Source organism: Chrysochloris asiatica, unplaced genomic scaffold (genome assembly GCF_000296735.1).
Source record: "Chrysochloris asiatica unplaced genomic scaffold, ChrAsi1.0 scaffold00161, whole genome shotgun sequence".
NCBI classification, from domain to species: domain Eukaryota; kingdom Metazoa; phylum Chordata; class Mammalia; order Afrosoricida; family Chrysochloridae; genus Chrysochloris; species Chrysochloris asiatica.
The window spans coordinates 6,572,957-6,585,563 of NW_006408679.1; the positions used below are offsets into that span (position 1 = coordinate 6,572,957).

The 12,607-nt window shown below is 46.2% G+C and overlaps 1 protein-coding gene and 1 non-coding gene across 2 annotated transcripts in view; both read right to left on the minus strand.

Moving 5' to 3' along the window:
• The window catches only part of CAPN2 (calpain 2, (m/II) large subunit), an 89,754-nt gene extending 77,783 nt beyond the window's left edge, over positions 1–11,971 (minus strand). Inside the window, exons 1-2 of the mRNA XM_006871164.1 lie at positions 11,870–11,971; positions 10,223–10,292 (exon numbers count right to left, since the gene is read on the minus strand). Coding sequence (XP_006871226.1) covers positions 10,223–10,292; positions 11,870–11,971 — 172 coding nt within the window. The remainder of the gene's footprint in view (positions 1–10,222; positions 10,293–11,869) is intronic.
• A 179-nt stretch (positions 11,972–12,150) lies between these two features.
• TRNAG-UCC lies at positions 12,151–12,221 on the minus strand. Its single transcript has one exon. It is a non-coding gene; the product is annotated as a tRNA-Gly (tRNA).
• Positions 12,222–12,607: the final 386 nt, after the last annotated feature.

The following is a 12,607-nucleotide window of genomic DNA, read 5'->3' on the forward strand; positions in this document are numbered from 1 at the left end:
AGTACTGGTGCGGCTCTGTAGGATAAACATTGGACTGCTAACCACAAGGTTGGTGGTTCAAACCCACTAATCATTCCTTGGAAACCCTATTCAGGGTTGCCATGAGTTGGAACAGACTCGACGATACTTAAAAACAACACAGTAGTTAAGTACATAGGGACATAGTTACTGATACTTCCTAAACATAACCAAACACCTCATGGGATTGGTTTACTGAATTTGAAGGCTTAGGACCACAGTCTCATGAGACAACTCAATTTACATATTTCATAAAGTTTATGTTTTACATCCTAGTTTGGTGAGTAGCCATCTGGGGTCTTAAAAGCTTTCAAGTAGCCATTTAAGATAAAACTACTGGCCTCTACTCATCAGCAAAAGAGAAACAGTGGTAGCAAAGGTTCAAATAAGATGCTAGTTTATAGGACTAATAGCCTATGAGAACCACGTCTATCCTGAGGCCAGAAGAACTGGATGGTGCCCATCTACCACCACGTGTTCTGACTGGGGAAACAACAGATGGTCCTAGACAGAATGGGGGAAAAATGCAGAATAAAACTCAAGTTGTTTAAAAAAAAAAAAAAAAAGGCCAAAGTTACTGGACCAGTAACAATGAGAAGAACCCCTGAACTTGAAACTGAAGTTACTTCAGAAGTCACCTTTTAGTCCAACAAGAGTGGCTCATAAAATAAATCTCACCCATGCGTACTGCGCCACTTTAAAATATCAACTGTATGAGACTAAATGGTCAATATTTGCCCTAAAGCAAAGATGAGAAGGTTAAGGTGGGCAGGGAGATTACATTAATGGCTATGAAGCAGCCGAACTGGAAGCAGTGAGAATGCTGACACATTTTGGAAATGGTAACCGATGTCACTGAGCAATGTGTATTTACTGTTGTTGTTGTTGTTAAGTGCCGTCTAGTCGGTTCCTACTCATAGCAACTCTGTCTAGGGTTTCCAAGGAGCACCTGGTGGATTTGAACTGCCGATCTTGTGGTTTACAGTCCACTGCTGATCCTACAGTGCGACACCAAAAGTCCAAACACTTTGCTGAGGTATAATTTAAAATTAATTCGCTTTATAATTCATCTAATTTAAATACAGGAATTCCATAATGGGCACAGAGCCAATGCACATGAATTTCAGCTACCATGGTTTAGCTAAATAACCTCAGTGCTCCAACAGAATTGTTGACGTTTCAGTTGCCATGGTACATGAACTGTGAGTCATTCATAAAGTACAAAGTTTCCTTCTGGTTCTTCAGTCCACAAAACTGGAAGGGCTATGTTCACCACATAAAGATCGATGCACATCAATATCAGTAACAATATGTATTTGCTGTTCTTGTTGGTAAGTGTCTTGTGGTTCAAACCGACCTTGTGGTCGAGTACTTATCCTACAGCACCACACCAGGTAGGGAGACTACACTAATGGCAATGAAGCAGCCTAATTGGAAATAATGAGAATGTTGACACATTGTGAAAATGGTAACCAATGTCACTGAGTAATATGTATTTGTTATTGTTGTTATAATAACAAATATTGTTATTGTTGTTACAGTTCCTACTCATAGCGACCCTGTATAGGGTGTCTGAGGAGCAGCTGGTGGGTTTGAACTGCTGACCTTATGGTTTGCAGTCCAGTACTGATCCATAGTACCATACCAGGAATCCAATTGTTGAATGGGAACCAGTTTGCTATGTAAGCTTTCACCAAAAGCACAATAAAGTAATATAAACAATTTATTATGCACCAGCCTCTGGTGCTCTGAGCTTAACATGAATTATTTCATTTCATCCCCACACCTTCTGAGGTAGGTGCTGCCATTAGCTTTTTTTTTTTTAACAATCCCCTCCATGCATCATCAACCAACCAAAGGGTATACCCTGCAAGCCTGCCCTTCACAGTCCCCCCGGTCTTCAGCACACAGTCCCTCTCCCTCTCTGGATCTCAAGTCCCCAGCTGCTCCATCTCTCTACATCATTGTCTCTGCCTCCATCTTAGGCATCACTCTTAACTCCTATTTTATGGGTGAGGAAACTCAGGCTTGAAGTGGACAGTGATTTACCCAAAGTGACCGAGCTACTAAAGTGGCTGAGCTAAGAGTCTAGCCTGTTCCTGCCAGATGCCCAGGTCCTCACTCTGAACCTTGATGTGCACATATGCGCACTGACTTGTGAGGTGACTTGCTTGACTCTGTGTAAAGACACATAGGCCTGTTGACTCTGTGTAGAGACACACAGGCCTGTGAGGACCATCCTGTCTGGGAGAGTATAGGATGGGACGCTGGATCCCAGTGCTACTCAGTGTTGTTGCCATGAACCACATTAAATGAAAAATTCAGATCCAAAAAAATTAATCCATCTCAAGTGCTTCATAGTGGCATGCGATTAGTAGCTGCTTCACTGGCCAGTACAGTTAATGGGCGTTTAGGTCACTGACGAAAAATTCTGCTGGACAGCCCTGGTCTAGAGTCTTCCTTGCAGTGCTCCAATGGTCAGGCCGGTCAGAAGCAGCACTGACCATCCTCAGCATGGGCTCCACCATGCACAGAGTCCCCCGGACACAGGCCCTTCATCTCTGAAATCCTCAGCAGGGACCTCTCTGGGACCAGGCTCTTCTGGGGCCTTGGAGGGCAGTTGTTCCTGTCCAATGATCAGGAGCTGAGCTCATGCTGAGTATGTGAAAATGCAGGGGCTACCAGTGGAAGTGAACAGATTGTGTGTTGAACAGTTACCACATTCACCCTCCCTCTTCCCTTCCACTTCTACCTGTAGACTAGGAATTTTGGAAGAACAAAGATGTGACTTCCAAACCAGCGTTATTTCCTTTCCTTCTCTTTTGTTTCCCATTTCCCTTCTGTTCTATATGTAGAAGCATGTAGACGTAGTTCCCATCTCAGAGAAGACATGACTGAGGCCATTTAGGACCATAGCCTGCTTCCTGGTCACAGGATACAGTGAGAACACCTGACCCACAGCCCCATGGGTGGTAGGTGGGGCCCTGTACAGTCAGTCCATGTGGCACCTGGGACTTTGAGAAAGGGGCAGGAGAGATGGTGGAATTCCTCTGCAGGATGGTTCCCACTGCCTCTCCTCAGAGGGGCAGGAACAACCAGGGAGAGATTTGTTCCTTGGGCATGTGAGGCAGTGGGAAACCCCATATATCCAGGTGGAGGGCCTTTGGTTCATCCTGCCTGATTTGTGAAACTGTCTTAAACAGAGCAGGGGTGGGGCAGCAGCCACTGGGGAGAAAGCTGCAAGAGGGCCTTTACATTTAACAAGACAAGACGCAGAGAGGAAACCATGAGTCAGAGACACCTTGTGGGGCCAGGAGGCTTGTGGGGCCACTGCTGGGGTGGTGAGGGTGGCAATGGGACTGGTGGTAAGAAAGAAAACAATAGATTTCCTTTCTCCATCAAACCAGCCCACACCCATTTTTGTTCCCCTTCCCCCCCAACTTCTGCATTACTTAAAAAAAGATGCCTGCAAATTCCAACAAAGGGAAATCTTTGACTAGTGTTCCAGGCCTCAAAACTATCAAAATCATCAAAAATAAGACAAGTCTGAGAAGCTGTCACAGCCATGAGGGGCCTAAGGATATCTGACTGCTAAGTGGGATGTGGTATCCTGGGAGCCCCTAGCTAGCACAGACGGCTGCCATGGTTGGTAATTCGAATCTGTCTAACAGTGCCATGGAGGAACGAACTGCCAATCTGTTTCCATAAAGATCACAGCCAAGAAAACCCTGTAGAACAGATCTATTCTGTAACACACAACAGAGCAGGAAGTGATGTTTTGTTTTTTCTAAAAGTTAATGAAAGTAATGTGGCAACATTGGCTCACTCATTATAACAAATATAGATACCAGTGTAAAATGTTAATAATAGGGGAAACAGGGTGTGAACTGTATGGGAACTCACTGTGCTATCCTCAATTCTTCTGTAAATTCAACTGTTCTAAAACATAAAACCCGTTGGAATACTTAAAAGGGGTTCTACTACTTGCCCAGTGAAATAGGCCTCATGCAAAACCTCTACAGAGTATAGGACCTTAGGTGGAATCCTGAGTCCCATCCAGAACCTTATGAGGTGGGACATTCCCACTAGAAAGGACAAGCACACTGGAACAGCTACAGTGACAGAAGATGCATCTTCCAAAGAAAGATCATCAGGAAAAATCCACAACAAAAATGTCAGCATGACTGGCTACTACAAGAATAGGCAAGCTGTTTGCCAGGAAGACATCATAGCTAGCAATCAAGTGCCTTCAGGACAAACTCCTCTCTAAGACTGAAACTCAAAGGGAACACACAAACAAGCATGTAAGCTTGCTGGCAATCACATTGGTCTGTTGGTGAGTGGAAAAGGCGCAAAGGCAGCAATGAAGAAATGGGATGAGTTCAACCCCAGTCCATTGAATCCCGTTGACCTGAAGGTGACAGCGAGAAGAGGAAGTGCTGGTTGGTTCAAAGTGTGGTGAGACCTGAGGACATTTGAGCCCATGGACAAGGACTTAGCCACAGAGGGCTAGAGCTGAGAGTGAAGCTGATATGAAGTGAGGGGAGATGCATAAGAACACACAAACTTGCATACAGTACCCTTTTGACCTAGCCTCGATGGCTCGATAATCAGAACTCGACTAGAGGAAGATTGCAAAAAACAAAAAACAAAAAACAAAAAAATTTTTTTGATAAAGGAAACAAGGGTAAATTGCTTCAATTTGACGAACCTGACCTATACTCGGAGCGGTAGTTACTCTAAATACCAACAGAGAGGGAAAGAGTCTTCACATCAAGTATCAATGCTATCCACTCTGTACACAGGGTAGATAGGGATGGGCAACTTAGACATTGGCTACCTAAAATGAGGGGGCAATAAAGGCACGAAGTGACTGGCTTACAAGGTTTCAAGAGGGAGGTTAGTTTAAGAGTATGCGGGGAAAGAAAGAATCCCCACTGAATAGGACCTTATCCAGAGAAGCAGCAGCACCAGAGATGGAGGCAAGGAGAGGGGGAGCGACTGAGGACTCTAGATTCATGGACTAAGAGAGGGACTAAGAGCTGGTGGCCAGGAGGCAGACTTGCAGAATGTGCCCTTTGGAGATGTAAATTATTACATATGCCTGAGTGGTTTTTTTGTTTGTTTTTAAAAAGCTAAAGTGGATAGAGAGAAATATTATGTTAACTGATGGTACATGGAGGGGATATAATCAATATAATGAAACAAGGTGTATGATTTGTTGAATGTAAAATTGCCCTGTAAACTTTCACTCAATCCACAATAAAAACTTTAAATACAAAAACCAAAACCAAACCAAAAGAAAACATAAAATTTGTTAAAAATGGGCACTTATTATGAGGGGACTTCAAAAAATTCGTGGAAAAATGGAATAGAAGGATAATGGAATTTTTCCACGAACTTTTTGAAGCCCTCTTGTGGCGCTCTTTGTTTCTGAGTGTTAGGATCTGTGTGTCACCTCAGTTACCAAATTCACCCTCCGGCTTCCTTGCCACTTCCACCTGTAGACTATGAATTTTAGAAGGACAAAGATGTGACTTTCAAACCAGCTTTATTTTCTTTCCTTCTCTTCCCTTTTGTTCCCCATTTGCCTTCCGTTCTACATTTTAGTGAAGAGCCTTTTCACCAAGCTGGGCTCAATCACATTCTTGGTCTTAACTTTGCTCAGGGTTCCTTAGCTTACTAGGGGTGTGTGCCTAGATTAACTTCACTTTAATCACAGCCGTGGCAGGGAATACTACCATTATTCTCATTTTACAGAAGACACTGAGGCTCAGAGATTTGGGCAATTTAACCAAAGTCACACAGGCAAGTAAGTGGTGGAGGCCAGACGTGTTTCTCCTCTGCATTTTCTGCTGAGCTGGGATGTGGGGAGGGGCATCCTGCAGCCCAACTCCTCCAGTTGGTGTTCAGGGGCCCACATGACTCTGTGGGGGTGGAAGTAGAATGACCCACTTTTGAGAGAGTCCAGAGACCATTACTGGGTTACAATGAAACGGAGCTTGCTGTTGAGCTTGTAGTTTCAACAGTTTTGACAGTGTGGGTAGCCCCAGGCCCCCCCTCCCTCACTCCTGCCCCTGGAAGAAAGAAGCCAGAAAGTAGCGCCTTTCAGGTGCTAACACCCATGAACTGTGAGGGGCTGAGGGGAGAGAGCTCAGCAGAGGCCAGTGAAAACAACCAGTGGTCAGAGGAGATAGACTTGGACTTTGCTAAGCAATCACCTGTAAGAATAGGGTTGCTTCCAGCAAGTACAGAGCCCATTTTATCTATGGGCTCCAAGCAGCACTGGCTGGGACACAGGCTCAGCCTGGTATCCAGGCCTCTCAGCAGCGGGCAGAGTTGTCTGCACTTAGTCTATGCCTAGCAGAGCCACATTCTGCACTGGAGATGGCTCATTGTCAGAGCAGTTCTGCAGACATGGTTCCAATGACCTTGCTAAAACTCTGGATCTGAGTCTTCTGGGAATGAGGGTGGGAGTCTGTGGATTACCCACTGTCAGGCAGCTCAGTCCTAACCGTGCAGGTCCAAGGACATCACTGCTCAGGTTCACCAGGTAAACAGGTATCAGGTGGAAGCCAATTAAATCTAGAAAATGAATCTTGCTTATAGAATTTCACCTCCAGGATTTCTTAGTTCAGCCTTTTGGCAAATCAGAGGGAGAATGGGTTATAAAAACAGCATAAGATTTAAAATCAGATCAGGGTTCATTCCTTTGGCAATAATTAGCTGTGCTGCTTTATGCGTAACCTCCCTGCTCTGTGCCCAGGTTTTCTTAACCAGATAGATAGATAGGTAGATAGATGGATGGATCGATTGATCAGTAGATCGATCGATCGACAGAGAGATAGACAGTAGGTGTCAAGTTGACTTTATAAAGTTGCCCAGTCCTGTGTCAGTCTATGATTTGTGGCTTGTTTGAGTCCATCACTGTGATTTATGCCAATCCACTGACCCAGGGGTCTCCTTGTCCCCTCTGGCCCTCTACTTCACCAAGTATGATAGCCTCCTCTAGTGACTAATCTCTCTGGAAGCCATGTCCCAAGCAAGTGAGTTTAACAGTGTCCTATTGTGTTCCATAATGTTTTAATTTTCTGATTATTGAAAGTAAGTCACCAGGTCTTTCTTCCTAGTCTGTATTAGTCTGAGAGCTCTGCTGAAACATGTCCTCCATGGATAACCCTGCTAGTATTTGAAATACCAGTGACATAGCTTCCAGCTGGTATCATAGCAGCATGCAAGCCACCACAGCAGGGCAAACAAGACACCAAACTTCAAAGTTGTGGTGATTACATGAGGTAATACAATGAAAACTGCTCTGTTAAGTCCCAATGCCATACCCATGGTACTGTTTATGTGTAACCTAAAGATGGCCTCTTTGTGAGTCTCTCAGCTTCCAAGACATTGTCTCCATTCAGTGCACAAGGAATGGCTTTAGAATGGTGGAATCCCACATCTTGGGGAATCTTTGTGGTCCTAAGAAGAGACCGAGCTCTGAGAAGTGTCAGGACCACTTGCCCAGGGTCTTCCATCTCTGGCCACATGGCTGGATGTGGTTGCCATACCCTTGCTCCAATGCTTCTGTACAACATGGAACCGGCGGCCATCACCACCACATAACCATCCAGAGGCCAGAATTGGGATGAGAGTTCTGCGAACCACATTTCAAACCTGATATTCTAACCAGAATCCTCAAAAGAAAAAGCCAAGAGAAAAATATGGCAAGTGTAAAAAAATATGTGGTGTAAAAAACCTTAAATATAACATACTAGTTACTGAGAAAGTTTTAAAAGACTTCAACATAACCTTGCTTTCATTTGCATTGGTACATACAGACGTGGTTCTTCCCCTAGCCATGTAAGCTCTGTTTACCCTCCAAATGGCCTGGCAGTACTCAAACAGACTTAAATCATGTATTTGTTACTTGGAATTTGGCTCTTAAGTTGTTGAAAAACTCTGAAGTAGATGTTTAGTCCAGGTGTGGCATTCAGCCTACGTGTGGTAGTTGCTATGTTTGGATTCTCTAAAACCCACTTCCAGTCCCATTTTCTCTAACAAATGGATTTTCCCAGAGCACTAACCTTAGATGTCCAGAGATAGGTCATCATTTATTCTTTGGGGCGCTGGGGGAGGGAGGGGTGCTGTGGTGGGTGACAAGAAGGTGGGGATGGAGACATGTGTGTTTTCCATATGAAAGAATGAAAGAATGGGTTCTGGCATCTCAGGAATCTTTGAGAGAGTCTCAGCTCAGACCAGCTGGGTCAAGGTGTCTCTCAGAGGCCTCCCGGGTGTGGGGGGGCAGGGTTACCCGTCCTAATATTTATATAGCCACCCTGATGTTTCCAGCCCTCTTGTAGGGGGTTAGGGCTAAGTAGACAGGCTCTGGGGTTCAACTAACTGCATAGGGGGCAACTTCAAAAAGTTGGTGGAAACATTCCATTATGTTTTAATTCCACTTTTCCATGAACTTCCTGAAGTCTCCTTGTATGCCAGGGCTCACCACAGGTGTTGAACCTTGAGCAAGTTCCTTTCCAGACACCAGTGTCCTCATCTATGAGATGGGCATGATCATGGAACCTTCCTTTGTATGGGGATAGCTTGGGATCTGGCACCTAGTAAACACTCACTGAGCTGCTTTGTTATGAGTGGAGTCCTGGGGTGGCGCCATAGGTTAATGCACTGGACTGAAAGGTCGGTTTGAATTGCAAGGTTGGAGGTTCAAGCTCACCAGCCGTTTCTCAGAAACCCTATACAGGGTCACTATGGGTCGGAACCAACTCAACGGCACTTAACAACAACAACATATTGTTACGAGTGGAGTCCTGGTGTGGTGCTGTAGGATAAAGCACAGGACTGCAAGATTGGCTTGAGCTGTAAGGTTAGCAGCTCAAACTCACCAGCCACTCCTCGAAAACCCTGCATAGGGTCACTATGAATCAGAACCAACTCTACAGCACTTAACAACAACAACAATTTTTATGAGTAACCTCTGCTAAGTGGGCAAGGAAAGGAGGCACAGTTCATACAGATTAATTTTGTTATTGATGAATTTGTTTTAGTCAGCTGACGCTGATGGCAGAAAACAGGTTGTTGGGTTATCAGAGAAAATAATCAGCTCAAGCAATTGGTTGTGTGCCATGGAGTCGGTTCCGACTCATAGCAATCCCATACAGGATTTCTGAGGTTATAAATCTTTACGGGAGCAGAAAGCCTCATCTTTCTCCCGCTGAATAGCTGGTAGTTTTGAACTGCTGACCTTGAGGTTAGCAGCCCAACTTGTAACCACTACACTACCAGAGCTCCTTCAAGCAATTATAGCTTTACATTATTCTCACTAAAAAAACAAAAAAGAAAAAGAGCCTGAGCTTGTCCCAGGTCTGTAGCTGAGTGTCACAGCAGCCTGGAGAGCATTCATACTAAAAGTGGAGGAGTCTGGGTTCACATCTTCAATAAGCCCTGTATCTGGAAACAAACCAGAGAGCAGAGTTGCGGGTGCTCACGCTTCAACCCTCAGCTGATCTGAGTACGTGAACATGACAACAGCCTTGGCAACAATAGCTCACTCCCCTGTTGTGAAACCACAGGGACCTTGACCTGTAAACACAGAGTACTACCTGGTCCTCTGGCTTCCCCTCAGCAGCACATGGAGTCACCTTCCCCTGTCCCTGGGCCCCAGAAGATGATGTTCTAGTGCCAAGGGGATCCCCATCCCGACTCAGCCCGCAGCCCAGACTCTGTATCACAGCCACTTGGGGTTGGCACCAGGGGGTACAGAGATCAGAGACCAACGATGGCTAAAATCCTGAAGCCCCTTGATCCTCCTGTGGACACATCTTTGTCACCTAGCCCTGTTATCAGTTACAACGGAGTAAATACATGTGTCAGAGTAGAACCATGCTCCACAGGCTGGTTTTTCTGAAGTAGACAGCCAGGCCTTTCTTCTGAAGTGCTTCTGGATGGACTCAAACCTTCAACTTTTAGGTTAGCTGCTGAGCTCATTAGTTCTATGTACTACCAAGGGTACAGGAGACCCTCCAGCTGAGTGACTCAACATGGGGCTGGGGTGGGCCTCAGTGGACAGGAAAGTTCAGGAAGCGGAGAGGCCTGCAGGCAATAGGACTTGCCAAATGGCTTGTGAAGGAGAAGCTCCTCCTGCCCATCCCTCACCCCTCCTCCCTCATCACTTGGCTCTGGTCCTGTCACTTACCCAGGGCGCCTTGGCAGATGTCTGTGCGGGTGGCTCCTCCAACAATGAACTGGGGATCAGCGCAGATCTCCTGGGAATAAGACCCACAAAATGCTGTCAGCCCACCACATGTTCATTTATAGTCGGGCCCATTCTCCCCTCCTCTGGGGAGATTGCTACACAGTCACGGTCAGAGTTCATGGTCAGTGTCCTCACCCAGCCTGTCTGCCCACCCCCATGGACCCAGCTGGGGGCTGTGGGTGATCCCCAATGAGAAGGGCAGAACTTAGACCACACACACTGCCAGCTGTGGTAGCATCAGGTCTGGTCCACCCATGGTGTGACGCCTCCCCATTTCCACACTCTTACCCTCTTTGTTCTTGCACATGATTTGTTCTGCTAGCACAAAATTCCTTCCTCTCCTACTCTACTCCCATTGTCCTCGATTTTGACTCAACTGCTATGCTACAGGACTGCCCCACAGCATTTCCTAGGCTACAATCTAATGAATAAACTGCATCTGCCCCAAGGGATATTCCATTCTCTCTATTGGGCAGATGCAGCTTAGGGCACTCTTGGTTTGGAATCAAGTTGGGGAGTGTCAGCCTCTTCGGGAGCTTCAGCTGCAGCTCCCCTGAGGCCATGTGGGCTTGGGACATCTGTGACACCATTCATCAACTCAGCCAAGACCCCCTTGGCTTCCTGCACAGAGCTTATCACCAGGCATGGAAGATGCTGGGGACATGCCTCCTCCTTCAAAGGGGCTCAGCCAAGCAGATGGCTCCTCCTTCCGGGGAATCCCACACAAGCCTGAGTCCTCCTCCTCAGAGTGTGAGACCAGCTGCACGCAGGGCCTTTGTGTCATAGCCCTCCACTGTGGCACTGTGGGTTAATGCGCTAGACTGCAAAGCCAGTTTGAACCGCAAGGTCAACGGTTCAAGCTTACCAGCTGCTCCTCAGAAACCCTATTCTACAGGCTTGCTATGGGTCGAAGCCAATTCAACAGCACTTAACAACAACAACAAGGAGTCAAGAGTCACCTACTTAATATGTACAAATGTTTAAAAAGTGAGCCACTTTGGTGAGAGCTCTGGGAGAACAATGAGGCTTTCTGTTCCTGAAAAAATTTACAGCCTTGGAAACCCTACATGGCTGCCATGAGTTGGAATTGACTCAAAGGTATGTAACAACATAAAAAATAACAAGACCTTAAGGAACTCTGGTAGCGCAGTTGTTAACTCAATGGGCTGCTAACCACAAGGTCAACAGTTCGAATATATTATCTGTTTGGGGGGAGAAAGACAAGACATTCTGCTCCTGAAAAGATTTACAGCCTTGGAAACCCTCTATAGGGTTGCTATGAGTCAGAACTGACTGGACAGCACTTAATAACAACAATGACTGTCTTATCTTTCTCCACAGAGCAGCTGGTGGGTTCAAATGACTGATCTTTTGGTAAATGCACTTAACTGCTTCACCACCAGGGGTCCTCTTCTATGTCTAACCTTATCTCAGAGCTCATGCCCACCCCTCGGCTTCATAGTCCAGCCCTCACTCGCCACTGCCTTGACTCTGATTCCCAGAGTAACTGTAGCTCCGCAGCTTGGTCTACAATCGTTAGCTGTGTTGGGGAGCGTCTGGGTCTTCTATTGTCTTTTTAATATGTACACGGATTGAGGGCCCGGGAATACTTCTGTCGATGCTGTTGAGTAAGCCCGTGATTCCATACACAATGGGACAAAATGCTGCCTGGTCCCGTGCCATCTCCATGTTCGATTGCAGGTTACACCTTTGTGATCCATAGGGTTTCCATTGGCTAGTTTTTTGGAAGTAGATAGCCAGACCTTTCTTCCTAGACTGTCTTTGTCTGGAAGCTCTAGTAAAATCTTCTCAGCATCCTAGCAAGACATGAGCCTCCACTGATAGATGGGTGTTGGCTGAGCATGAGGTACACTGGCCGGGAATCAAACCTGGGTCTCCTGTGTGGAAGACAGGAGCTCTGCCACTGCGCCACCAGTGTCCTCGGAATGCTTCCACGGGGCCCAATAACACTTGGGGCATCCATGTCTTGTGTACCAGCTGCATACCATACAATGTGCTTGGTACACTATCTCAAGCCACCTTTCAAGGACAAGACGGGCATGCGCCCCATTTCACCGATGAGGAAGCGCGCTCACAGAGGAAAAGCAAAGTGTCCAAAATTACATAGTTCCTGAGTGACAGACAGTACAGGGATATGTGAACTAGCTGGTCTTGACACTAAAGCACACACTTTCCACGCCTGCACTGCCTCTCACTGACTCCTCCCATGTCTCCAAGAGTGTTAGAACCTCAGGGGCGATGGTTCCAGGCAGCCTGGTGCAAGGAGCCTCACACAGTAGCCCTCTCTGGGTGTGTTTCCTGATT